Source organism: Mesoplodon bidens, assembly GCF_964165515.1.
Source record: "Mesoplodon bidens genome assembly, chromosome: 5".
NCBI lineage: Eukaryota > Metazoa > Chordata > Mammalia > Artiodactyla > Ziphiidae > Mesoplodon > Mesoplodon bidens.
In genome coordinates, this window is record NC_138161.1 from 41,320,906 (window position 1) to 41,346,826 (window position 25,921).

The 25,921-nt window shown below is 34.8% G+C and overlaps 1 protein-coding gene across 3 annotated transcripts in view; it reads left to right on the forward strand.

Annotated features, from left to right (window-relative positions):
• Nucleotides 1-25,921, forward strand: part of ZNF654 (zinc finger protein 654) — a 95,113-nt gene that overhangs the window by 62,782 nt on the left and 6,410 nt on the right. For 2 of the 3 annotated variants that reach the window (XM_081234270.1, XM_081234271.1), the window contains exons 4-7: nt 12,139-12,274; nt 14,990-15,192; nt 15,791-15,930; nt 22,299-22,440. In XM_081234270.1, the coding sequence (XP_081090396.1) occupies nt 12,139-12,274; nt 14,990-15,192; nt 15,791-15,930; nt 22,299-22,440 (621 nt within the window). The remainder of the gene's footprint in view (nt 1-12,138; nt 12,275-14,989; nt 15,193-15,790; nt 15,931-22,298; nt 22,441-25,921) is intronic. The other variant, XM_081234272.1, reaches the window with a different exon arrangement.

The window sequence follows — 25,921 nt, forward strand, 5'->3', positions numbered from 1 at the left end:
GTTGTTCAAGTAGAAATTATTAATTTTTCTTATCCACTGACGATATTTTTTCCTCTGCTTTATTCCAAGAGGAAACTTCATTCTTAGAGCCAGATGTTCCATGTACAGATAGTCCCCAACTGAACGATGGTTCAACTTACGATTTTTCAGCTCTACAATGGTGTGAAAGCATACCATTCAGTAGAAACTGTACTTCAAATTTTGATCTTTTCCCAGGCTAGTGATATGCCATGTGATACTGTCTCATATGCTGGGCAGCTGCAGCAAGCAGCAGCTCCCCATAGCTCCCAGTCAGCCATGCCATCACAAGAGTAAACAACCAATACACTTACAAGCATTCTGTACCCAGACAACCATTCTGTTTCATTTTCAGTGTAATCAATAAATTACATGAGATGTTCAACATTTTATCATAAAATAGGCTTTGTGGTAGATGACGTTGCCCAACTGTAATGTAAGTGTTCTGAGCATTTTTAAGGTAGGCGTGGCTAAGCTACGATGTTTGGGAGGTTAGGTGTATTAAATGCATTTTCGACTTATATTTTCAACTTACGGTGGTTTATTGGGACTTAACCCCATTGTAAGTTGAGCAAGATCTGTGCTGGCTTCTAAGACCTTACTTACTTGGCACTTGGCTTCCAGTAACTTCTTTACCTCAACGCAAGAAGATGACACATTTCTTATATGATGCCCCTACCTCATTATTATTTTTAATCTGTTCATTAGTGAGCTTTCCATAGGCTCGTGATTGAATTCATACACTCCAAAATCCATTAAGTTAATTAAATATTTTAGATTCCTAATGAAATGACAAAAATAATATAAAATTTGGAAAAAATTCCTTGTAAATGCTGTTAACTAGGATGAGGACTTATTAACAGTCGATTAACTGAATGTGATTAAATAGGGAAATGAGAGAGAGATAAAAGAGAGACCTTCCAGTGCTATCCAGTAATACGCCACTCCCCCTACAAGCTTCTAACCATAGGGGCTGGAGGAAATAGCAGGTGGTGGGGCATTTGGTATGTGACCAATCTCATTCTTGTTGGTGCTTCTTGAAAATGCACTAGGTGTGCAGCAGAACCAACAGAACAGGAATCGTGTTATACCTACATTAAAAATGGGATGTATGGCTCTGCATGAGAGCATTCCTTCCATTGAGAGAATGACTGTATGACCCAAACTAAATGCAGCCTGCCCCAATACCCAGAGGTCAGAAAGTTTTGTAAAGTTTTGTCTCCCACTGCAGCTTCCTCATAATTTACTGCCTCATGGGCCATTCATCTAACAAATCAAACTTATAAACTTTTACCTTCTCTGTTTGGGCTTGAAGGATTTGACAGAGACCTGTTTACCCATTAGTAAAAGAGCTCTCTGTTCTAAATACTCTAGGTAAAGATGAATAAAGAGACTAATACCAATTACCATCAGTTACATGGTAAGATAAGACAGTTTTTAAAAAAAGGATCAGTTATGTTCTTGCTGTGGTTGAGTCTATGGTATCTTCCATGAAACTGGAAGTGAAATTGTAAAGAAGGGACAACCTCAGGAATGTATGGAAGTAAAATATTGTATGGAGATGAAACTACTAAACTAAAAGTGAGGTAAAGGTGATCAACAGCAGATTAGCTCCAGGAAAATCCAAATCAGTGAAGGAAATAATTTTTAAACATTAATTTTCAATTCATAATTACATACAGCTGTATCTTATTTCAGTTTTCAGGATAAAGAAAAATTCCTACAGATGCAGGACTCCTGTAGAACAAACAGGATTCTCACAAAGGAAAGAATAAAATCAGGTCTGCAGTGAACTTCTTCACTGTAACAAATGCCAGAATAAATAAATAATGTCTGGAGTTTTTAAAGGGAAAAATATTATTTAATAATACAGCTGCCAGGCCCTATAGTCTGTGAGAGAGGGCAACAGAAGTAAATAGTCCAAATACTTGGAAAACAAACCAGCTACATCTTTTATCAGGAAAACAAATAAAAGAAGTATGCCAGCTGATTTAGAAGTGATCCAAACAAAGAATTTACACAGAGTTATTACAGAAAAAAATAGGACTGACCTGAAGAAACAAGTAAAAATTAGCACACTATTGTTCATATCGTTATTATGAAAATCCTATTAATATCAGAAATGATTCTGAAAAAAGAAAATACAAGTTTTAAATAAAAGCACACACACAATAATCAGGAACTAAAATCTCAGATTACGTTATTGATTGGATGGAGGTAAGGAAGATAGGGAGGAATCAAGTATATTCTTGGGCATCTGAGCTGAAGTAACCACTTAGGGTAGTGCTGTTCACTAAGTGAGCAGTGATTATAGGGGGAAGAGGAGGATATAGAAAGAAGATAAGTTCCATTCTAGACACAAGAGTTTTAAATATCTTTGGAATATCCAAGTACTGATGATGTGCAATAATGTTTAGTTTCATGGGTCTATATATGTATCTTCCTAATTTGTTTCTTTTTAATCCAAGAACATGTATACTTTTTATTAATCAAGAGAAAAATAGATGTTATAAAGATTTTTGTTCACTTGTTTAATTTAGGGGAAAAAAAGAAAGAGAGACCCGGGAGTAGTCAACAAAATGCCAACCAGTAATTAAAAGCGTTACTGCTAGAGCTCTACAAATGTTTTAATGAGCCTACCTTGATCTCAGAGAAAACTCTATCCCCATCCTTTGGGGTCAGTGTATAAATTAAAAAGATCTTTTTTGTTCAGACTAGAAGTTGGCCTTCCTTAAGCTTTTTTTCCTGGGACTTCACCCTATTTTTAAATCTGCTTGACCTTCCTTGGGGGAGTAGAGGAAGGAGGTGGGAGGAGGTAGGGGACATAAACTTCCAAACAAGAGGAGGCCCAAGGCTATCCTACTGCAATAGCATCTTAAAAGGAGCAAAAAATAATCAGCAATAAAAGAACCAGCCACAATAGATCGTTATGCCCACCCTGTTTCACTGGGGCAAGTGTTGATCTCCCCTGAGAAGTTAGAGTATATATTCATCGTGGTCATAAGACCAGCGCATCTCCCAGATTTTATTATTTGTAGCTAATAGGAATAAGTTTAGAACTATTAACATTCCACTAAAGCCTTCTCAAAACTGGGACCATGTCCCCTCCTCCCTAGGCTACTTGGAAGAAATTTCCCAAATACTTAATTTGGCAAATTCCTCATCTTGGTATTCAAATCCACTTTGTATTGCTGGTTAAAAGGTTTTTAAATATAACCATATCAGCTTAAGAACAAGACATAAGTGAGAAGCAGTTTCAAAATTGTGTTCCCATATTTTCTGCTTGAATAGAAGCTCTCCTGTCTCTGCACAACTCCATCTTGATTGCATATGACTTGCCCCACCTAAGTTTTTCCACCATTACAAAGCACTAATCTATATTCTGTCTGTGGTTTGATAGTCTCTCCAACTACGACGTAATTAGGTTTGGTGGGCAAAGACTAACTTTCATCCCTTTGTTTCCAACACTTAGTAGTCTGAGTCCCCTAAGGGGGACTGGTATGTCTGCCAGTACAAAGGAAGGATAAGTAAGTCCATAGACATTTCTATCTGATGTCTAGCCATTTCTTTCTTTAAAAAAAATTCTATTTAGAGATGTATTATCCTTGCTGGACTCTTAAAAAATAAGGAACAATGAGGTGTATTGTCTGAAGCTGTTTACTTCATGGTCCATTGGTTACCACTGTGTACAGTAAGATGGGGGAGACATCAATAAATGTATTCATGGGATGAAACCATCAAATGTTTACTTTTAGATTATACTTTGACGATGTGTAAGAAAAAAGAAACTGAAGGATGTTTAATTGTGAGAAAAGTATAAGGGAAAAGATTTCACTATCTATGAAAGAAACATGTTTGACAAGTGTGCCACAAATTTAGCACTGGGAGTAAGAGGGATTTATGTTAAAATTAAAGTTTCAGATTCTGAAATCATTTTGTAAAGATTGTATTCCTTAGATAAATCTTGTGTTGAAATGGGTAAAAGCTTTGATATTTTTCCTCTGGCATTTATCTTGAAATTATTACTCATGGTTAATAATTCTTATATATCACCGCCTCAGAAATGTTTTCACTTCCTCTGTGTTTTTTTTTTAATAATCTGTTTGAGTAGGAAACACTTTACTTTGGTTCAACTGTTGAAGTTCTACAGTCACTTTGAAGAGATAAAAGACCCAGAATTATTTCAAGCATAAAATATATAATAAATAAACTTGAGATAGTTAAGCTCAAGGGACCAAGAGCAAGCCTCCAAAAGATAGGACTGTCAGGGCTTCCCTGGTGGCGCAGTGGTCGAGAGTTCGCCTGCCGATGCAGGGGACGTGGGTTCGTGCCCCGGTCCGGGAGGATCCCACATGCCGTGGAGCGGCTGGGCCCGTGAGCCATGGCCGCTGGGCCTGCACGTCCGGAGCCTGTGCTCCACAACGGGAGAGGCCACAGCGGTGAGAGGCCCGCGTACTGCAAAAACAAACAAACAAACAAACAAACGGGCTGTCAACATCAGTAAGTTGCGTATCTCAGGAAAGGCCGGTATACCTGGGCATATGGAAGAGCAGTCATCTCAAAAGAGATGAACATTGATAGTTACTCACACCATAGTATCCAACATAAATGAAGATCTTAATATCCTGAGTATCTTGCAATCTGTGTGTTGTCAGGAGCAGACATATACGTGCCTTTAAAGTCAGTTATAGGACTTAACTTTGAAATGAGTTCTAAAAGCATATCACGATCATTGAGGCACTTATTATTCACTGAAAGCTGATTCTGTAGAGTGTCTTTAATACATAATTAGAATTATCAACATATTACTGCTTAAAGTAGTTTATATTTTCCCAGATAAAATATTAGCTCATAGAAAATTTAGCTGTAAAGAACTGTAGAGGATATTAAGTCCAATCTAATTTTTTAATAAATGATGAAACCAAAAACCAGAGAGATTCATTAATTCATTCATTCAGCAATGTTTACTGACGCTTAAGTAACTTGCTCAGTTTGTAGCATAGCCTGTATTGTGACCTGTTCTCTTGACTGACTCCAGTACTCTTTCTGCTGAGTCATATTTTACATTTAGCTCTCTGTGTAGGAATCTATGCTCAAATAAATCTTGCATATACTTGAATTCTGCTTCAGGGTCTATCTTAGAGGCTAGAACTGTAACAATAGCACTTCTCTGTTGGCCATAATATTTCATTACTTATTTTAAAATATTGATAGTAGGGCAGGGTTGTGCTTTTATTGGCATGGCAACCACCAATTAATTTTGAAATCTGATAATACTCTAAGTTGATAGTTTTACTGTATTTATGATTGCCTTCCGCTTCAGAAAAAAACTGCTTGCTAATTTAAGTAACATTTACATTGTTACCTAAAATTTTAATGTATAAAAATGCAATCAGGTTTATTAAACAGGAGACAATTACTCATATTTAAATAATTGTTTTTTTCAAAAGCCCCAAAAGAGGTATCTTAAATAGTTCACTAAGTACATGATTCTAGTTATTTTAAAACATCAAATATGTGTAATTTATATACATTAATGCATTTTTATAATTTTAAGACTGAGAGTCACTTTAGAAATTATTTAATCCAATAATCCCTTATTTTATAGATCAGAAAATCAAGCTCCAGTGGAGTTGAGGTTTATAGAAGCAGAAGAAGGGCCTAAATCCTGTTCTCAACCCAGCATTCTTTCCAGTATTCCCTAATCTATTATATGAAATGATGTAAACATGGGTTTGCAATAATGTATATGTCAAAAGAATAGGTTTAAAGAAACATTTTTATTTATACTACCATCTTAAATGCTTCATGGTCCTAACATTTTGAAGCCTTTTCAAGACCACCTTATCTGGGAGAGGGAGGAAGAAGAAACTTTAGTTTGGTTACCTGAGTGACAGCAGATGAAGGCATCAACTAGAGTGCAAATTATAGAAATGGCAAGGAAGAAGCAGATCAGGAGATGTTGAAGAAAACTGCCATGACATTAGGATCAATAGAAGCAGATGAGTTTTATATTTGATTCCAAACACAAGCATAAAAACAAATAATTCCTAAAACCAGGAATCCCCAGACTTCTGATATTATACCCATCCAGATTTTTTTTTAAGTTTGAGCACATATCCCCAATATATGTATATTTGTTATTTATGTATGTGCACTAATACTATAATACATTATAAAACACAAAAATACATATATTTTAACAGTGTAAGACTTTAATGACATCAGTATGACTGAATGTGCTTTATTTTTGAAAAATTTTTAACAGTTCGTATAGTACTTCAAAAAGTCTGATTTTCTAAGTTCAGTTTGCTTTGATACTTGGTTTTAATAGTTGTCATAGGTGAAAAAGATTCCTTTGGTAGATCCAAATGGAAATTTTTTTTTCTAAATGTTGATACTCAGTTTTAAATGCCTTCCACCAAATTTATAATTTTTTTAATAAAAAATTTGCAATTTTGCAACTTTTTGCAAATTTGCAATTTGACTACTAAATTTCTATTGTTTATGAAATCAATCATTGTTTTCTTGAATAGCAACCATTTTTTAAACAAAGTAACTCATTAAAATGCTCCAAATGAAGAATTTTTTTTTTTAGAATTTTAGAATTTATTTTTTTATACAGCAGGTTCTTATTGAAGGATTGTTTTAAACAGAAAATTCTAGTTTAAGTTTTTTAATGGCATAGATACAAGCATTATAGGTGATACCGATTTTGGGCAACAACAATCATGTAATGATGTAAATACGTCCAAACATCCATTTTAAATGATTTTCTCCTTAAGAACTTTCTTTTACAAAGCAGTAACTTTTTCACTGTATACTATTCTCTTTATATGAGCAAACTCAGAATGTTTATGTTTTCAGAAACATCAGGTAAATACTTCTTAGGAACTTATCACAGAAATGAACAGCAAATTTGTGAGAATTGTCTTTTTGTAAAAGAAAACTGCATTAACATCTTTGAATTTTACCACTTTTAAAGTGCTTTGCCATAAGATAACCGATGAAAATATAATAATAAAAGATATCATGATCATTCTCATTTCAAAGTATTGTAAAGATTTTACTGTATTTTAAGGCTTTGTTTTTATAAATTAACCACATTGAATACCTTTAGTATTTTTGCTTTGATTTGCTGCAGTAGCTTGCTTATGAATGAATTTGACATGTATTTTATACTTTTCTTCTGGAATCTGCATTTCATTCAAAATAAGACAGATATTTCATAGTGCTTCTACTTACACAGATTTCTATAAATTCCTATTTTGATTAAAAAAGTTATTTATTATTGCAAATACGTCTTCTCTGATATACCTTTCCTTTTCTGTTTGAAGAAGCTTTTAACTACCTAGGAAGTAAGATGGCAACACCTAATTAGTAATGCAAGGCCTTCCTCCTATATTATGAGTACCAGAAGAGTGGAGTGGTACAGATTTTCAGTACTGCAGGAGAAAGAATTATTATGGATTGAGGTGGCTAGTGGAGGCTTCTCTGTGGAAAAATAGTTAAGAAAGGATTTAGATAGGTTTACCAAAAGTTGTAGGAGAAAGAGAATGATACAAGAAAAGGCATAGGCAAGAAAGAACAAGATAAGTTTGGGAGACATGGAAGAGACCAGGCTGGAGAAAAGGAGTCATGATGTACAATAATAGGTGAGTGAGTAGGTAGGTAAATCCAGAGGTCCTTAAATATGAAGTTGGGGCATTAAGAACTTTTATCCTATGATAAGCGAAAGGGTTCAGATCAAGTTTGTGTAATGGCCAGAACACTGACCTGCAGCTTCACAGACATGTTGTGGTGGCCAACTAACTCTAAAGTGGCAGCAGGTGTGGGGAAGAAACATCTTCTGGAACTAAACGGATTCTGAAAGAAGAGTGAGGTAGTTATGTTTTCTCTCTGCCTTTGGCAAAAACACAAGATTGAATATAAGTTTCTGAGGAAATTATATTTAGCACAGTGCAGTGGGTAAATAAAGGATGAGGTTAATATACAGGTCCAAATTTAATTAAGTAAACATTCTAAAAAAAACACAATATGAATATACTCTAGAAAAGTTGTAAATTCTATAGTGATTTAAGTGTTTCCTTTTTTACTTGGGAGGCTTTTAAATTGAACATCATCCAAAAAAGCCACGATACCATTTAAGGAAAAATAAGCCAGAAGATACTTAGAAACTTTTCTTTCATCCTGTGTCTTTTTAAATAGACAAAAGTGAAATCTTTCTTTCATCTCTATTTCCTATCCAGAGTTATTTCCCCATAGAAGTGGTCTCCAAAATATGGTGTACTTGACTCAAGGAGGGCACGCACACAAAAAACAAAACTTTCATTTATAATTTTTATATTAGAAAAATGAATTTAAGCTAATTTACTAATCTTTAATAGAAGGATTGGTAGGAGTACAGGTATATAATTTACAGTATAAACATTTATGAAAGTGCACTCCAAATGTAGGAGGGATTGGGTTTGCCAAAAAGTTCATTCAGTTTTTTCTGTAAGATGGCTCTAGTAGCTAGTAGTGCTTAATTGTCTTTAACTTCATTTGAAACAATTTTGTTAGATTGTATTGTGACAGCTGTCATATCATCGTGTGTTAAAAAAAAAAACTTATCAAAATTGGTGAATTTCTGTATAGCCATTTTAATATTGAAGATGGAAGAAAAAAGCAACATTTTTGGCATATCATGCTTTATTATTTCAAGAAAGGTAAAAATGCAACTGAAACGTGAAAAAAAAAATTTTTGCAGTGTATGGAGAAGGTGCTGTGACTGATCAAATGTGTCAAAAGTGGTTTGTGAAGTTTTGTGCTGGCAATTTCTCACTGGATGATGCTCCGTGGTCAGGTAGGCCAGTGGAAGTTGATAGCGATCAAATTGAGACATTAATTGAGAACAATCAACGTTATACCACGCGGGAGATAGCCGACATACTCAAAATATCCAAATCAAGTGTTGAAGATCATTTGCACCAGCTTGGTTATGTTCATCGCTTTGATGTTTGGGTTCCACATAAGTAAGGCAAAAATACCCTTCTTGACTGTATTTCAACATGCGATTCTCTACTTAAACATAATGAAAATGTTCTGTTTTTAAAACAAATTGTGACGGGCGATGCAAAGTGGATACTATACAATAATGTGGAATGGAAGAGATTGTGGGGCAAGCGAAATGAACCAGCACCAACCAAACCAAAGGCCGGTCTTCATCCAAAGAAGGTGATGTGTATATGGTGGAATTGGAAGGGTGTCCTCTATTATGAGCTCCTTCTGGAAAACCAAACGATTAATTCCAACAAGTACTGCTACCAGTTAGACCAACTGAAAGCAGCACTCGACAGAAAGCATCCAGAAAGTCAACAGAAACACATAATCTTCCATCAGGTTAATGCAAGACTGCATGTTTCTTTGATGACCAGGCAAAAACTGTTACAGTGGCTGGGAAGTTCTGATTCATCCGCCGTATTCACCAGGCATTGCACCTTCGGATTTCCATTTATTTCGGTCTTTACAAAATTCTCTTAATGGAAAAAAATTCAATTCCCTGGAAGACTATAAAAGGCACCTGGAACAGTTCTTTGCTCAAAAAGATAAAAGTTTTGGCAAGATGGAATTATGAAGTTGCCTGAAAAATGGCAGAAGGTAGTGGAACGAAATGGTAAATAAAGTTCTTGGTGAAAATGCAACAATTGTCTTATTTTTACTTTAAAACCGAAGGAACTTTTTGGCCAACCCAATACAATCAAAAAGTATGCCAGAGTTGACTGTGGGGTAGGGATTGTTAAATATACAGATTATCAGGGTTTTCTCCTAGAAACCTTGATTCAGTAGGTTTGAATTGGGGTCTGGGAATCATTTTTTAACAGGACCTCCAAGTGTTTCTTATTTTCAGCCAAGTTTAAGAAATTAGCAATAGACCTGTTTCACCATATCTTGACTTTAGGCCCAAGTCCAGTTCTAGGTCTCACAGCACTAATGGCTGTATGATTGGCGCCTCACCTATCCTAACACAGCTAGAAAGAAAGACTGTCCAAGTACTCAGCAGCAGAGCTAAAGCCTAATCAGGGATTCATGGGCTGGCATCCAGCTCACCTTATTTCTTGTGCTTTGACTGGACCAAAAGCCAGCTTACAGTAGTTTAATTTGTATGGGCAGCAATATGTATGTCTAGAGTAATGTAGGAGTTTGTTTACCTTGAGGTTTGAAATCGATGATTGTTTTTAACCATGAAGTCATTGCCACAGATCATTACTATGTTCCATGTGTTAAAACAATCATGGCTGATCAATAACTTTATACCATATTTTTATGAGTGCTATAATATGCTGACACATGGAAATGTAGAAATTAATTTTATGCTAAGGCAGTTGGGTATCCTAAAATAAAATATTTATTCAGAATCTTAAAAAATAGAAAAAAAATAGCTAACATTTATTAAGTACTTATGCATTGTCCTAAGCACTTTTCAATACTGTGTAGTATTTAATCCTCACAACAATCCTATGAAGTAGGTGTTTTTAGTATCCGTTTTGTAGAAGAGTTAACTGAAGGAGCAGAGAGGTTAAGTAACTTGCCCATTTGGTTATAGGGTTTTTGTTTGCTTGCTTGCTCATTTTAATTTGGGAATTCCCTAAGTAGCTTTTAGAAGATACTTACTTTCATGTTTTGACTTAATGATCCTTTGGCTTCTTTGAATGATTCTTCATCTTGAAACTTGATTCCTTCTACTGCCTTGTTCTCTTATAAAACAAAACCTCTTTCATGTATTTTAACAATGAATGAAAAGTGGCATATAGATATCACTTTGGAATGTTGAAACGATGAAAGAGCATGACAATTTAATAAAAGCAAAGTGTTCACTGCCACTTTGAATATGTAGCCTAATGATTCATCTGATAAATAAAATTTGTAAATATATATGGTTTTATCCTGAAGCTTCGCTTTATAACTGTTACTAAGTTTTTCATGTCTGAGGGATTTTTTAGCACAGAAAGAAATTCTGACAGTCGCTTGTATTTTAATTGATGTGCAGTTTATTCCAGTTTTTAGCATTCCCAGTTTCAATATCTAGTTTTTTCTTAAGGCCTTAAGCTCAATTTATGCATTAAAAAATAAATCTATCCATACCTTCACTAGGCCTTCAGTTAATCTTTTTAAATTATCAAATTAAATTCCATGAAACATTTTAAAAAATACCTAACAAAGTATATAATGAATCAAAGCATCATAATCAAATGATTAAATCTTGTAAATCTAAGTCTAATAAATTTATAAATTCAGTAAACCAAGTTTTCCTAAATATTAAACATTGTTTACAAACTTGTTACATATTTCATATTTTAATCACAAGTCTAAGATAACAGATTCTCTAAAAACATTTCAAATATCTTTTTTAAAAAATCCCCCAAAAGGCATAGACAAATTATCAGTTAATGCCCAACTTATCAATAGTATCTTTATCTTAAACCTAATGCAAAGTCTTCATAGTATAGCCTGGATTCATTCCTTCAGCCTGTCATTTCTCATCCCAAGACTATAAATCTACTTACACAACAAAGTGGAATAGAATTTCCATCTTCCAGCTTTCTGCTACACCTAAGACTCTACATTTGGGATCAGGGACAGAGACCTGTACCTACCTGCCAACCAGAATCTGAATTGGACAGGGACCTCTCTATTACCTTCTTATTGTTAGGCCTGCCATTGTTAACAGAAACTTTATGAACCCTCACATAACTGAACATAAACGTTTTACATTTTTGCAACCTGGTTCTTTTCCTAGGAATGATGCATCCTGTAAGTTTTTCCATTAGGTTTTTGCAGCCTGGTTCTTTTCCTAGAAATGATGCATCCCATATGTTTTTCCCTTAGGTTACACTTCATCCCTGTTATAATGGGATTTTCTAAGTCCAATTATGTACAAACTGTGTAACCTTTGGCATTAAAGCCTATTTGTGTACTAATGGGGTTTTGACACCCTAATTAGGTTACTAAAGAAACCCTTTCTCTTCTGTAGTTTAACAGCTGCCTCACTGACCATCAGTCATTTTATTGACAATGATGATCAAGTTTAGTTTTTAACCCCTTTAAATTCACAAAGCCAAAATGATTTTTCTCTCCTAGGAATGCCAGAATCACCTCCGCAGATATGGAAATGTGAATCTGGAACTGGTGACTCGAATCATTAGAGATGGTGGCCCATGGGAAGATCCAGTGTTGCAAGCTGTTCTAAAAGCCCAGCCAGCATCTCAGGAGATAGGTACTTCAGGAGACTCAAACTCTAAACCAACATTTGTGAGAAGCAAATACAATTTCATTTTCTAACTAGAGCAGTAATAGTGATTTTTCTTTATTTTATAATACTGAATAAGACTAATGTATTTTCACATGAAGTGTGTTTAATTTGTTATATTAACCCAGCCCAAGAGTGATTTAACATAAGATTAGGTACAATTATTTCTAGTAATTTCCTGTTAAAATGGGAATTCAGAGTGTTAACATATTTAGTATCCCCATGCTTTTTACAGAGTTTGTTTTCACTTCAGTTATGTTTTTTAAAATCTATTTAAGTAGGAACACCCTTTAAAACAAAACAAACAAAAAAACACCCTGCTTAAGCACATGGAATCTCCCTTATACAGGAAACTCTGTGAAGGATGGAACTCCTTCAGCTTTTGTTTTGATATACACTACCATACATCCTACACCTAGCCAGTGCTCAGTATAAATATTTGTTTACTGAATGAATGACCACATGATGAATGCATAAGTGAATGAGTGACTAATTAAATGAGTAAGTAAATTTCGATTCCAAATACTCTAGAGCAGTATTTCCCAAACTTCATTCATTAATAGAAGTTAAGTTTTGTCTCATCCCCTTACCACCTGCATACCTTTTGGACATCACTTCCTCTCCAACCTAGATACACAGTGGTTCCTGTGAGCCAAAATCTGCTTTTGAAGGCAGGAAGCTCTGTCAACTATTTCTAGTTAATTCTTTTTAAAAAAACATTTGCCATATTATTCCTGAGCCCCAGAACATTTGGGTCACCAAAACTTAGAATGTAAGCTGAGCAGTAGTAAATAAGCACAGAAGTGTGGACACATTTGAGAGCATGGAGAGAGCCTATGGAGTGCAATTATACCATGGCCAAAGGGAAAGACAAGACCTGCCAGCTGGAACCATTCAGATATTGGTCTGGTGAGAAGACATTTCACACCACCAGTTGCCTGAGCAGGTTAGGATCTTTCCATTTGTCCCAGGTAAAGGAGTGGGGTGGGTTGTGAGTAGAACTGAATGGAGAAGGGGCTATGATTCTAGGGCTTAAGAGCAAGCTGACCCCAGATACAAGTGTAGAGGACTAGAAGAGATGTTAGAGAAGATGAAAAAAGAGATAAGACCAGGAGAAGCAGTGGTGGAATGAGATGGGAGGTAGGACAAGACTAGAAGGAAAGAGCTAAGGTATATATGACAGTGGTGTGGTATAAATATAAAGGATACAAAGGAGAGTAGCACCTGATGTGAGGGTCTTGGAAAGGAGTAAAAACAAAAGAAAAAAGCTGAAGAGGGAGGCGGTAGTTAGATCAGAGGAGGAAGAGTCGACTTATTGAGGAAAAGTATGAACCATCAAATATAGGGAAGGCAAGGGTGACAACCTTGAAGGAATCTCTGAGGAAACTGGAGAATGTGGCCAGAGGGGACAGGAGCTAGGCAAAGACAGAATCATAGGGAATGAGAAGAGGGGAGGAGAGTTTGGGGTTTTAGGGTAGCTTTTAGGCTCCTTTCAGTAGGAGCTAGAACAAATCTGTTGCTTGTTGGTGTGAGGGCTGATGGCCTCAATATATACAGTTTATAATATGTATATAGTCCTTTCATACATATTCCTTTTATACTTACACTAGCATACCTCACTTTGGGAAAAGCTGCTCTAGAACCTCATTAATGTAGATGACTGTACTCTAGTTGGTGATCATCAGGGTAAAGATCAGTCTGAAGTTTATCTTTGCATCAACTATACAAAATCATTGTCTGCTTATCGTATAGTGTAAACAGAAGTGCAAGGCAAATGTTGAAGCCCCAATAAAACATTATTCATAGGCATTTCAGAAGCTACTGATTAAACATATATAACTAATTAAAAGATGTTTGAATTTGAAATCATGAAATATGGGTTCCAGTTCCTGCTCTGCCACTTATTTAATTAATTCTTTGTCCTTGGGCAAGTCATTTGACCTCTCTGAGACTCAGTTTTGTGATCTGTAAAACAAGTATTAATATTATACCTGTCATGAGGTTGTTGTTAGGTCTAAATGAACTTATATAGATAAAGGTTTTTATATATTTTAAAATTGTGTAAAAGCAAGTATTAATTAGTAATTATCCTTAGTGACACATGGGCATATATTAATAAGCAGTCCTGTTTGGCACTACTTGTAACTTAATCTTTTTGTTTGAAAGTAATAAAATATATTTCTTTTATGATTGAACTTTTTCATTAATTCAGATTACATTTCTCTATAATTAACCTGAATTAATATGGTTTAATAACAAATTACAATTTAGCCTTTTAATCTTATAGGAATGAAAATACTGGTCAGTAAGAAGATAAAGTACGTAATCTTAGACTAGAAAGAAATTCCAGATCCCATGTCATTTGAAACATATTTTAACATTAGTGAACACAAAAAAAGAATATTTCATGTTTTTTTTTTGTTTTTTAATTTTGCTTACTTTTTAGACTGAGAAAGAATCAGCAAATATTTCTTGGGCACAGTTTTGGTGTCTCTTACTTCCATTTTTCCAATCATTTAACTGAACATTCTTTTCACAAATAAACTCCTAATAAGAAAAATACTGTTTAATTAAATAGTTGATTTAATTAGATACCACATGTTAGCGCTAAGGTGTCAAAGAACAAAGTTTGAGACAGTCTTTTCATGAGAGTAATAAGAGTCTGTTTTCTTTTTAATATAGTGAACAAATATTTAAGTTCTGAAAATCCACTATTCTTCGAACTACGTGCCAGATATCTAATTGCTTGTGAACGCATACCTGAAGCAATGGCTCTTATTAAATGTTGTATAAATCACCCAGAAATCAGTAAAGACTTGTACTTCCATCAAGCACTCTTCACATGTCTGTTTATGTCACCTGTAGAAGATCACCTATTCCGGGAGGTATTGTTTGAGATTATGTTTGCCTATTACCATTTTAACCTTACCAAAAAAAAAAAAAGTAGCCCATTCTTGTTAAATTCCTTTTACAGTAATATCAAAGGTTTTAAGATTACATTATCTAGATGTTCCCTTTGGCACCATTCTTTAAGCTCATATTGAATTAGAGTCTGATATTAACAAATGATGAAATTAAAATTTTTGTTGATAAGCGTTATTCATGTTAAGTGAGCTTCTGGTGTGACAGAGGTTAAATAAAAACCGAGAAGCTTTATGATTTTGCATTTTAAATAAAATCGTAAGAAATTAAATGCATATGTTTGTCATTTTGGTTTTTTTAAGATGAAAGAACCTTTTTCGAATATGGACCCTACATGCCTACAAGCTGTGGACATTGAGATTAAAAGTAGTCATTGTAAACTGTAGATTCTATATAGTGAAACTATGAAAACATGAAAATATCTCTGTACAATTCATCATTGTCTTTGTAGAAGAAAACTAGAAATCTAATTTCTTCTGAATGCTTAATTTAAACATTTATTACACCTATCTTTCTAGATATTTTTAATGATACAAACTGTTTTCTCTTTTTCTCCTATAGCATTTACTGAAAACTGATTGTAAGAGTGGAATTGATATCATCTGTAACACTGAAAAAGAAGGCAAGACTATGTTAGCCTTGCAACTCTGTGAATCCTTTCTTATTCCACAGCTCCAGAATGGGGAAATGTACTGTATCTGGTAAGTGTTCCTAATATAGAAATTGAAATGGTGAGATGGGGTACAGAAGGAGAATTGGTTAGCAGAATTTGTAGTTTATATATTTTTTTAAAGTTATATGAAAATGTTAAGCCACTTTTCCCCCCACATTTATTGTGCAAAAAACAATAGGTTGTAAGACCTATCGTAAGGATTAAAAAAGAAAATGATCATGTACCAGTAATTGATAGTGTTGATATTTAAGGAATGTGTTACAATAAAATAGTTATGTTTTAAAGTAAATTTAGAGTGTTATTTTTAAATTTTTTTAAGAGTTCATTTTTTGGAGCAGTTTTAAGTTTTACAACAAAATTGAGAGGGAGGTACAGGCATGCCCCCACAAAGGCATTTCCTCCCCCATTATCAAGATCACTCACCAAATGGTACATTTTTTACTAAGAATGAACCTACATTGACACATCTTAATTACCCAGAGTCCACAGTTTACCTTTAGGGTTCACTCTTAGTGTTAATTTTCTATGGTTTTGGACAAATATATAATGACATATATCCATCACTATAATATCATACAGAGTATGCCCTAAAAATCCTCTGTGCTCTGCCTATTCATCTCTCCCTCCCACCCCTGCCACCACCTCTGGAAACAACTGATTTTTTTTTTTTTACTATCTCCATTGTTCTGCCTTTTCCAAAATATCATATAGTTGGAATCATACAGTATGTAGCCTTTTCAGATTGGCCTTTTTCACTTAGTAATATGCATTTAAGGTTCCTCTGCGTCTTTTCATAGCTTGATAGCTCATTTCTTTTTAGTGCTGAATAATATTCCATTGCCTGGATGTACCACAGTTTATTTATCCATCATCTACTAAAGGACATCTTGGTTGCCTCCAAGATTTGGCAGTTATGAATAAAGCTGCTATAAACATCTGTGTGCAGGTTTATGTGTGGACATAAATTTTCACCTCCTTTGGGTAAATACCAAGGAGCACGATTGCTGGAACGTATGGTAAGAGTATGTTTAGTTTTGTAAGAAACTGCCAAACTGTCTTCCAGAGTGGCTATACCATTTTTCATTTCCACCAGCAGTGTTTGAGATTTCCTGTTGCTCCACATCCTCACCAGCATTTGTTATTCGTGTCCCAGATTTTGGCCATTCTAATAGGTGTGTAGTGGTATCTTGTTGTTTTAATTTGCATTTCCCTGATGACATATGATGTGGAGCATCTTTTCATATGCTTATTTGCTATCTGTATATCTTCTTTGGTGAGGTGTCTGTTAAGGTCTTTGGCCCATTTTTTAATTGGGTTGTTTGTTATTTTTGAGTTTTAAGAGTTCTTTGTATATTATGGATAACAGTCCTTTATTGGATGAGTCTTTTACAAATATTTTCTCCCAGTCTGTGGCTTGTCTTTTAATTCTCTTGATATTGTCTTTCACAGAGAAGTTTTCAATCTTAATGAAGTCCAGCTTATCAATTATTTCTTTCATGGATCATGTCTTTGGTGTTATATCTAAAAAGGCATCAACATACGCAAGGTCATCTAGGTATTCTCCTATGTTATCTTCTAGGAGTTTTGTAGTTCTGTGTTTTCTGTTTAGACCATGATCCATTTTTAGTTAATTTTTGTGAAGGGTATAAGGTCTGTGTCTAGACTCTTTTTTTTTTTTTTACTGTGGATGTCTAGTTGTTCTAGCACCATTTCTTGAAAAGACTATCTTTGCTTCATTGTATTGCCTTTGCTCCTTTGTCAAAGAACAGTTGACTATATTTATGTGGGTCTATTTCTAGCTCTCTGTTCTCTTCCATTGATCTATATGTCTCTTCTTTCACCAGTACAACTCTGTCTTCATTATGTTAGTTTATATTAAGTCCTGAAGTCGGGTAGTATCATTCCTCCAAATTTGTTCTTCTTCAGTATTGTATTAGCTATTCTGGGTCTTTGTCTCTCCACATAAACAGTTTGTCCATATCCATAAAATAACCTGCTGGGATTTAGATTGGGATTGAATCTGTAGATTAAGTTGAGAAAAACTAATAACTTGACAATATTGAGCCTTCCTGTCCATGAACATGGAACATATCTCCATTTATTTAGTCCTTTGATTTCATTCATCAGAGTTTTGTAGTTTTCCTCATGTAGATCTTATACATATTTTGCTAGAATTTTTCCTCATGTAGATCTTATGCATATTTTGCTAGACTTATACCTAAGTAACTCATTTTGGGGACACTAATATAAATGGTATTATGTAACTATTAGTTTTTCTAAGCATTTTTAAAACCACTTAAAAATTATTAGCAGAAAAAAATTGTTAGCAGAATATTATGAAGCATCAAATTTATCTAGCAATCATGTAATTTAGAATGTGGTTTGAGAGTATTTTTAGTACCAGCCCTTAAGTGCTATTAGATGAAATCATGAATAATAATTAGAAAAGATTCTAATAACTTCTGCCTCCCCTACCCCAGTACACACACACACACACAAAAGAAAAAAAACCCTACCACTTTGACATGTCATTAATTCTTAAGAGAAAACTAGGTTTCATGTGCCTAACATCATAATATGAAATGATATGGGCTATAAACATTTTTTAATAAATGCTTTCAAATTTTAAGTTCTTACATACTTAAAACAATAGCTTGAAGGGGGTTTAAAGATAAACTTATTTAATATATTATAGATTTTATAGATTAAAATCTTCAGATTCAGAGATAGAGTCAAATAGCTAATTAATAGAACTGGGTCTAGAAACTAGTGGATTTATCTTCTATGGGACTGTACTCTTAGAATATACAAATTTTTATTCAGAAGTTTACCGTGTAAATTGAAATTACAAATAGAGGAGAGGATCAGGAGACGATGGTAAGACATACACTTCTAAATAGTTTTCAAAGTATTATCATTTCTTAATATGTAGTTACTTTGAAACAGGATATAGTCATTACTATTATAGTATATCTTTTCCTATGGTGATAGGAATGTTCTCTACCCTTGGCTATATTAAACTATTTAAACAGAATATCCATTGTTTTCATTTTAACACACTCCGAAGTAAACTGGAATCAAGTATAAACGAACCAAAAAGGACCAGGAAAACATTTTATTTTCTTCTTCTCTTGGCTGACCAATTTCTACTCTTTAGGGAAGAACTTTAAAAATAGAACAGTGCCTATCTTTCCTGCTCCTGGCCACAGTCACCTTCTAAGAATAGAAGCTGGGTGTGTGACTCCCAGCTGCCTAACCGAAAAGGAATCTTTAGCCTGCTTCTTTGTCCTTCCTTCTGAGTAGGCTGAGTTCTGATCGCCTGCCCTCTTATTTCTTCTACCTCTCTCCTTTATATTTCTGAGTGCTGGGGTCCAAAAAAGTTGATTTTCACTGTAACTTCAAGAGCAGGATTCTTTCCAGCTTATAAGGTCCATGTTGTCTGTTTCATCTTGGTCTTCAGCTTACTCTTCATCTCCCCTCTCTGAGGACAAAACCTGATCACAGTCCAGTTTTGCTCTGTCTCAAGCCAATGAAGCAAGCTACTAATCCAGTTCTCTCACCATCGATAATAATAAGAATATTATAATAATAGCAGCTGCTTATATTTGCTGAGTGCTTCCATTTGTCTATGCTTTATATATGCATTATCTCATTTACTCCAGCAATCTTATGGGGTAGATAATATGCCCAAGCCATTCAACTAGTAAATAATGATTCAAACCCAGGCAGCCTCTGCTATTAAACATTACTTACTATAAAATGGGTATAGTATGAAAAAAAAATCTACGTGGTAAGGGTGGCTATAGACCTTGTTATAGTCTCTCTGAAACTAGATAACTTGGTGGTTATATTAGCAGTTAGCTACCTGGGAAATGTGTTTGTACAACAAATCAGTGCTGTGTTGTTTCTTTTTTAAGGACCCTTTTTTGGAAAGGAAAACATAAGCTCCATTAAACTTTCCCTTTGGTCTTCACAAAGAAGACTATCTGAGCAATTCATTAAACATGAGTATATACCAGACATTTCACCTAGGTGTTTTCACTTATCTCTCTTAATTCTTTTTATGTATAAGAAAACTGGATAAAAGAGATAAAAGCCACACAGCTAGTAACAAAATGGAGTTGGAATTTATACTAGTCAGTTTCCAAGTGATAAAATCCTATGTCTGACTAGTTCAGGGAGAAGGTAGTATTTATTGAATGTATACTGGGGTATGACATGAGCCACTAAAAGGGCGGGGTTATAGGTGGTCCTCAAAGATAATTGCTAACAGGGACGTTGAGATTGCTGGGGTTTTTAAAAAGTATCTCGGTTCTGCCATTTGGCTTCAGTCTTTCCTGTTGCAGACCAGAAGAATGCCAACAGTCCCCAGGCTTCATAGTTTAGAGTTGAGAACATTCCAGGGATTCTGACTGACTTAATTGGGGTCAGTTTCCCATCCCTGAATTAATATTTTAAGGAGTGAGGAGGGTCACTTAGGAGGCATGGCCGCTGAGGTTCCAACCCTGTGTATTCGGGCTGTTCTTAGAAAATGGTGGTTCACTGTGAACTGGGGAGTACCATCTCAGTTGGTATGTAATGCCCTATTGAAATGTAGGTCTCTTATTCCCAATCTCCTGTTCTTTTTCACTACCTCCACTATATAATGTGTCATTGAGAAGATTTACAATGTATTAATAGTTGGGGAAACAGGACTTATAAACAAGGAAGTATATGAAAGGCATTAAATCAATAAGAGAGATAAGATCTGTTCTGAAGTAGTTATCACTTTAGTTTGGGTATTCATGAAAGTTTTCATGAAGAAGAGGCACTTGATATGGACTCTGAAAGATAAGCTTATCTTAGAAATAAATATTTTCCAAGTAGAGCAATCAGCACAACAAAAAATGAGAATAAATGAAGCACATTAACTGACACTGAGGAAACCAACCTAGAAGAATGCCCAGGATTCAAATCCTGATCCTTCTGACACCAAAGCCCATGTTTCTGTTGCTTTTAACACCACAAGGCATATTGAACAAGTACTAAATGCAATAATCTGGGAGGCTGGAAGCAGATCAGTTTAGCAACCCCTATAGAAGTACATATGGAAAATTAAAGGACCTAACGTGGTAGCACTGAGAAAGAATGATAAAACTGTGGGCAAAAATATAATAAAAATATAATGACTATGAAAAACAAGCAGGTTAGAACCAGACAGGTTAGAGGAATGTTTAGTGTCATTGATCTAGGAAAAGATAATCAATTTTGCAGGAATTTGATTTGTTCTAAATGGATTAAAGTGATAGAAACCAATCTAAGTTGAAATATCCAGTTATGGAAACCGGGAAAGAAGTCAGAGCTAGAGATTTGGGAACATAGTGTGAAACCTGGTGAGCTTTCCAAAGGAATATGTGTGCCAAAAAAAAGTAAGTGGTGGACGAAAGCTTAGGAACACCCACACAGCTAGTGTGAAATGGAAGAGGAATTTTGGTTTTACTTTCTGTGTGCTTGCCATCATTTTTTGTTTTGTGTTCTGTGTTGTCTCTCTAAATAGAGTATGCATACCTTCATGATAGTAGTCAAGCTGTCCTTAGATTTAATAGCTGTATGTGCTGGGTTCAAAGTACATTCTCAGTATATCACTTTTTTTTAAAACATTTTCATCAATTATTTTAATACGTTTTAGATTATGATGTTTTATGTAACTTTTATGACACTTTCTAAGGAATTCTAATTTGCTAAAATGTGATATCCAAATGTAACAATTATATCTTATGACTTCCTTTGCCTCAAAACCCACTGCTCCTACCTTGTTCATCTAATAACCTTGGCCATATTTTAGAAAAGAATCTACCTGTGAAATACTTTAAATGGTCCATAGTTTGTCTGTTTAAAATACTACATCTTAATGGAAGAGTAGATGATATAAAACATAAATTTTCAGAATCAGTACTATAATATACTTACACTTTTAATCTGTAGTACTTTTGGTATTTTAATAGAATGAAAAGTATGAACCATTTCTTCTTTGCAGAAATTCTACAACATTGATTTCTAAATTTGCAAGTGGGTATTAATTAAAGGTCAAAGTTAAATTTTTTAAGCAATATCATTAATATTGGTATACTGAGATTAGAATTTGTTTTGATCAAGTACTAGAGATGCCTTAGGTTTGTTGGCATATAATTAGAATGCATTCCATACAGCAAATTGCAATTTCTAATCTCACCTTTTCTCCTAGCTTCTATTAGTCCCAAATAGGTAGCGGAAGTAGCTTGGAAGTTAACTTAATATCCATGTACACCCACTTTGTATACATCCCAGCCAGGGCACTACAGAATCAGGGAATGACAGCTAATGTCTGTATTTGAATAAACTGTATTTTTGATATTTCTCTTCTTTTCTTATTTACAGGGAGTTGATTTTCATATGGAGTAAACTTCAGCTAAAGTCTAACCCTTCAAAACAAGTTTTTGTAGATCAATGCTACCAGCTTTTAAGAACAGCAACTAATGTGAGAGTCATATTTCCTTTCATGAAAATCATTAAAGATGAGGTAAATAGTATATATTTATCCCTTCATTTTAAATTAAATTTAAATGACAGTTCACTGAAACTTGAATCTCTGTGGTAAAATTTATTTGATCATGTAATTGAAGAAAAGGAGGATTTTAAGGCCACATTCCCCATATATTATATCCTCCCCTCCCCCCCCACCTCAAACTCCCAACATGGTACAAAGAGTATGCATAAATGAAAATAACTGAAAAAAGAGAAAAAAAAATTAGTGTTACATAAAGTTTAGTATGGGAACTGCTTCCATAAGAAGCTATTATCTCTTTTCTTATAATTAAATAAGCCTGGCACTTTTAACATTATTCTAAATCCTGTATGTAGAATCTTAACTAATTTGCAAATGAACTTTCTGTAACTATAGCTAATACCTGTTCACTATCATAGAGAAATACAGTTAATAGTTTTACGTTTGGTGTTTAGGTAAAAAGGAATAATGAATTCTGAGACATTTTTGAAACCTAAGGACAAATTTTTAAAGTGTCTATTTAAAATAATAGTAAAAACCCATTACCTGTTTTTAAAAATAGTTCTGAAGCAAGTTTTTCATGGGCCACTGGCAAGTGAGTACAATTCTACATATGATTCTTACATAGACATGAAAGTAGATCCTACAGATCCTTTTACTTTTTCTCCTCAAGTATTAACAGAACTTTGAATACAAAGATAGGAAAGATAAAGCTACCTTACATTTTAGGTAGCTCCATTTAACTGAGTCTTTATGTAGGTTACTTTTAAATATATAAGGAGGCATCCATTAAATAATATATTTTAATTTTTTTACATATTTATGCATTTATTACATACATTATCGCATCACTAATTAGATGTACGACCATGTAGTGATCATATTCCCGTGATAAAAAGCATTATATCAGAGGGTTTTGATTTGTTTTATTTTCTATTTATTTTGCTAACTGTATTAATAGCTTCATCATTACAGAGTGAAATGTCATTTAAATGCATTGTCAAAGTTAACCTCTCTCCCCACCAAAAAAACAAGGAAAAAAACAAACTATGCTATAGAATGCTTCTTAATAGTTGAAGTACATCAGAATTACCTGTAAAACTTTTTTAAAAATATTTATCTATCTCTGCTTTTTAACATATGATTCTCATTTGTACCAAAAATCGAGGGACTTTGTTATAGAAAATTTACAATATAGGTGAAGTTCAGCCAATTATCATAGAGCTTTCTCGTTTTCACATGTGTGGTCAACCTAAGAATACATGATAAGAGGAAAAATTCAAAGATGAAATAAATATTTAAAATATGCTTAATTTCTTATACACTCTATTAAAAACATTTTTATCTGATGGAATAGATCATTCACATGCCTCAGTGCTAAGAGGCACAGGCAATGCTGTGTGAGTTCAGAAGGAGACATTACAGATAGCATATCTGAAAAGCCTTCACAGAGGAAGATGCTTTCAGCTGGGTTTTTAAATGATAGAGGAGGATAATACTGATATTTGTAGAGGATTTGTAGTTTACAGAGCCCCTTCTCATTTTATTATTTGGTTCTCATAGCTGTCCAGTGGCATTAATAGGGTGGCACAGAAACGGGGAAGTGTGTGAATGACAAAACTAATCGAAGAGTTTAGTTTCTGTGGGGTTGGGGGTGGGGTTGCTATAGACCCTAAAGGGACTGAACGCTACTCTAAAAATTGAAATGTCAGTCCATAAATATACTGGAATTGTTAAAGGCTTTCAGGTAAGAAAGTAGCCTGTTCCCTTTTGTGATGATCCTCAAATTTTTAAACCTCAGCAACTGTGAGTACATTATAATTTCATGAGGAAAGAGAGGATGTAGATAGAACATTGGACAAAGAGAATGAATTGTTTTGAAGCAGTGGATTTGAATTTGCTATATCTGGAAAATCTAGGTAGGTTTTATAACTGACAATTATAGAAATGAGAAATGTGAATTCAGAAAAGGATTCCAAGCTGGAAATGGTGGATTTATAGGAGACTAAATCAGTGGAATATATATCTGATCTCATTCATTCTGCAAACATTTATTCAAAGGTCACTGTATGCCAACTCCTATGTTAACCACAGAAGGATACAAAAAATGAGATACTGTCCTTGTGATTTAGGAATTCCAAGTCAAGAAGTAGGGGCGTAGACAATTATAAAACAATATTACATGCTTTTAAGAAATAAGTATAAATTATTCTCAGTGGAAAGAATAGAGAATGTTTTTAACTCTACCCCAAGGTAGGGGCCAGAATGAATCAGAAAAACTTTCAAGGCAGAGTTGATTCTCAAAGAATGAATAGGAGATGGGTAGGAATTTACCAGCGAGGTAAAGTGATATGCAGAGTTAAGGTCTGCTTGTGGAACTGTAAGTAAGGGTTGCATAGCACATAAGGAACTAAGAGGACATGAGGCTGGCAAGTAGTGTTCCTCCCTGTCATCTGTAATATACCATATGCAGGCAATATGGTACACAGACACAACTGTTAAAGACATATTATTATTTTATCTCTTTCTATTCAAACAAGCATTTAGATCATTCTAGAGGCATTATTTATAACTTGAATTAAGGTGGATAGACAACAAATTCCCAACTAAAAGCTGATGCAGTTATCTTTGAGTCATCAGTAAAAGTTTCAAAGCTTGAATACTTTTCAGATAACTTCCAGTAGGTTCATTATTCTGATACCTTATTAGATTTGGAAAGTTTGTAATCGCCTTCTTCATGTGGATTACACTTCTCCCCTTATTTGGATAAATAATGTTACTTAATAAGTACAATAAGTAATATTATTTAGTGCAGCTTTATGAAAGAGTTTCCATAAGCAGTTCTTTTTTTTTTTACTTTAGTATTTTTTAACATCAAAAATTGATACCTGTGGGTTTTGTTTGTTTGTTCGTTTGTTTTTTTGGTACGCGGGCCTCTCACTGCTGTGGCCTCTCCCGTTGCAGAGCACAGGCTCCGGACGCGCAGGCCCAGCGGCCATGGCTCACGGGCCCAGCCGCTCCACAGCATGTGGGATCTTCCCGGACCGGGGCAGGAACCCGTGTCCCCTTCATCGGCAGGCGGACTCTCAACCACTGCGCCACCAGGGAAGCCCGATACCTGTGTTTTTAAACACATATAATTTAACCCTTCTGCCACAGAATGTAAGATTGGTACCTTAAAACAGGGGCCTAGGGCTTCCCTGGTGGCGCAGTGGTTGAGAGTCCGCCTGCCGATGCAGGGGACACGGGTTCCTGCCCCGGTCCGGGAAGATCCCACATGCTGTGGAGCGGCTGGGCCCGTGAGCCATGGCCGCTGGGCCTGCGCGTCCGGAGCCTGTGCTCTGCAACGGGAGAGGCCACAGCAGTGAGAGGCCCGCGTACCACAAAAAAACAAAACAAAAAAACAGGGGCCTAGATATGTAAGAAACTTGAATCACCATAAGTTCATAAAGCATTTTACATTTTAATAACCATAAGGTTATGAAGCATTTTGTAT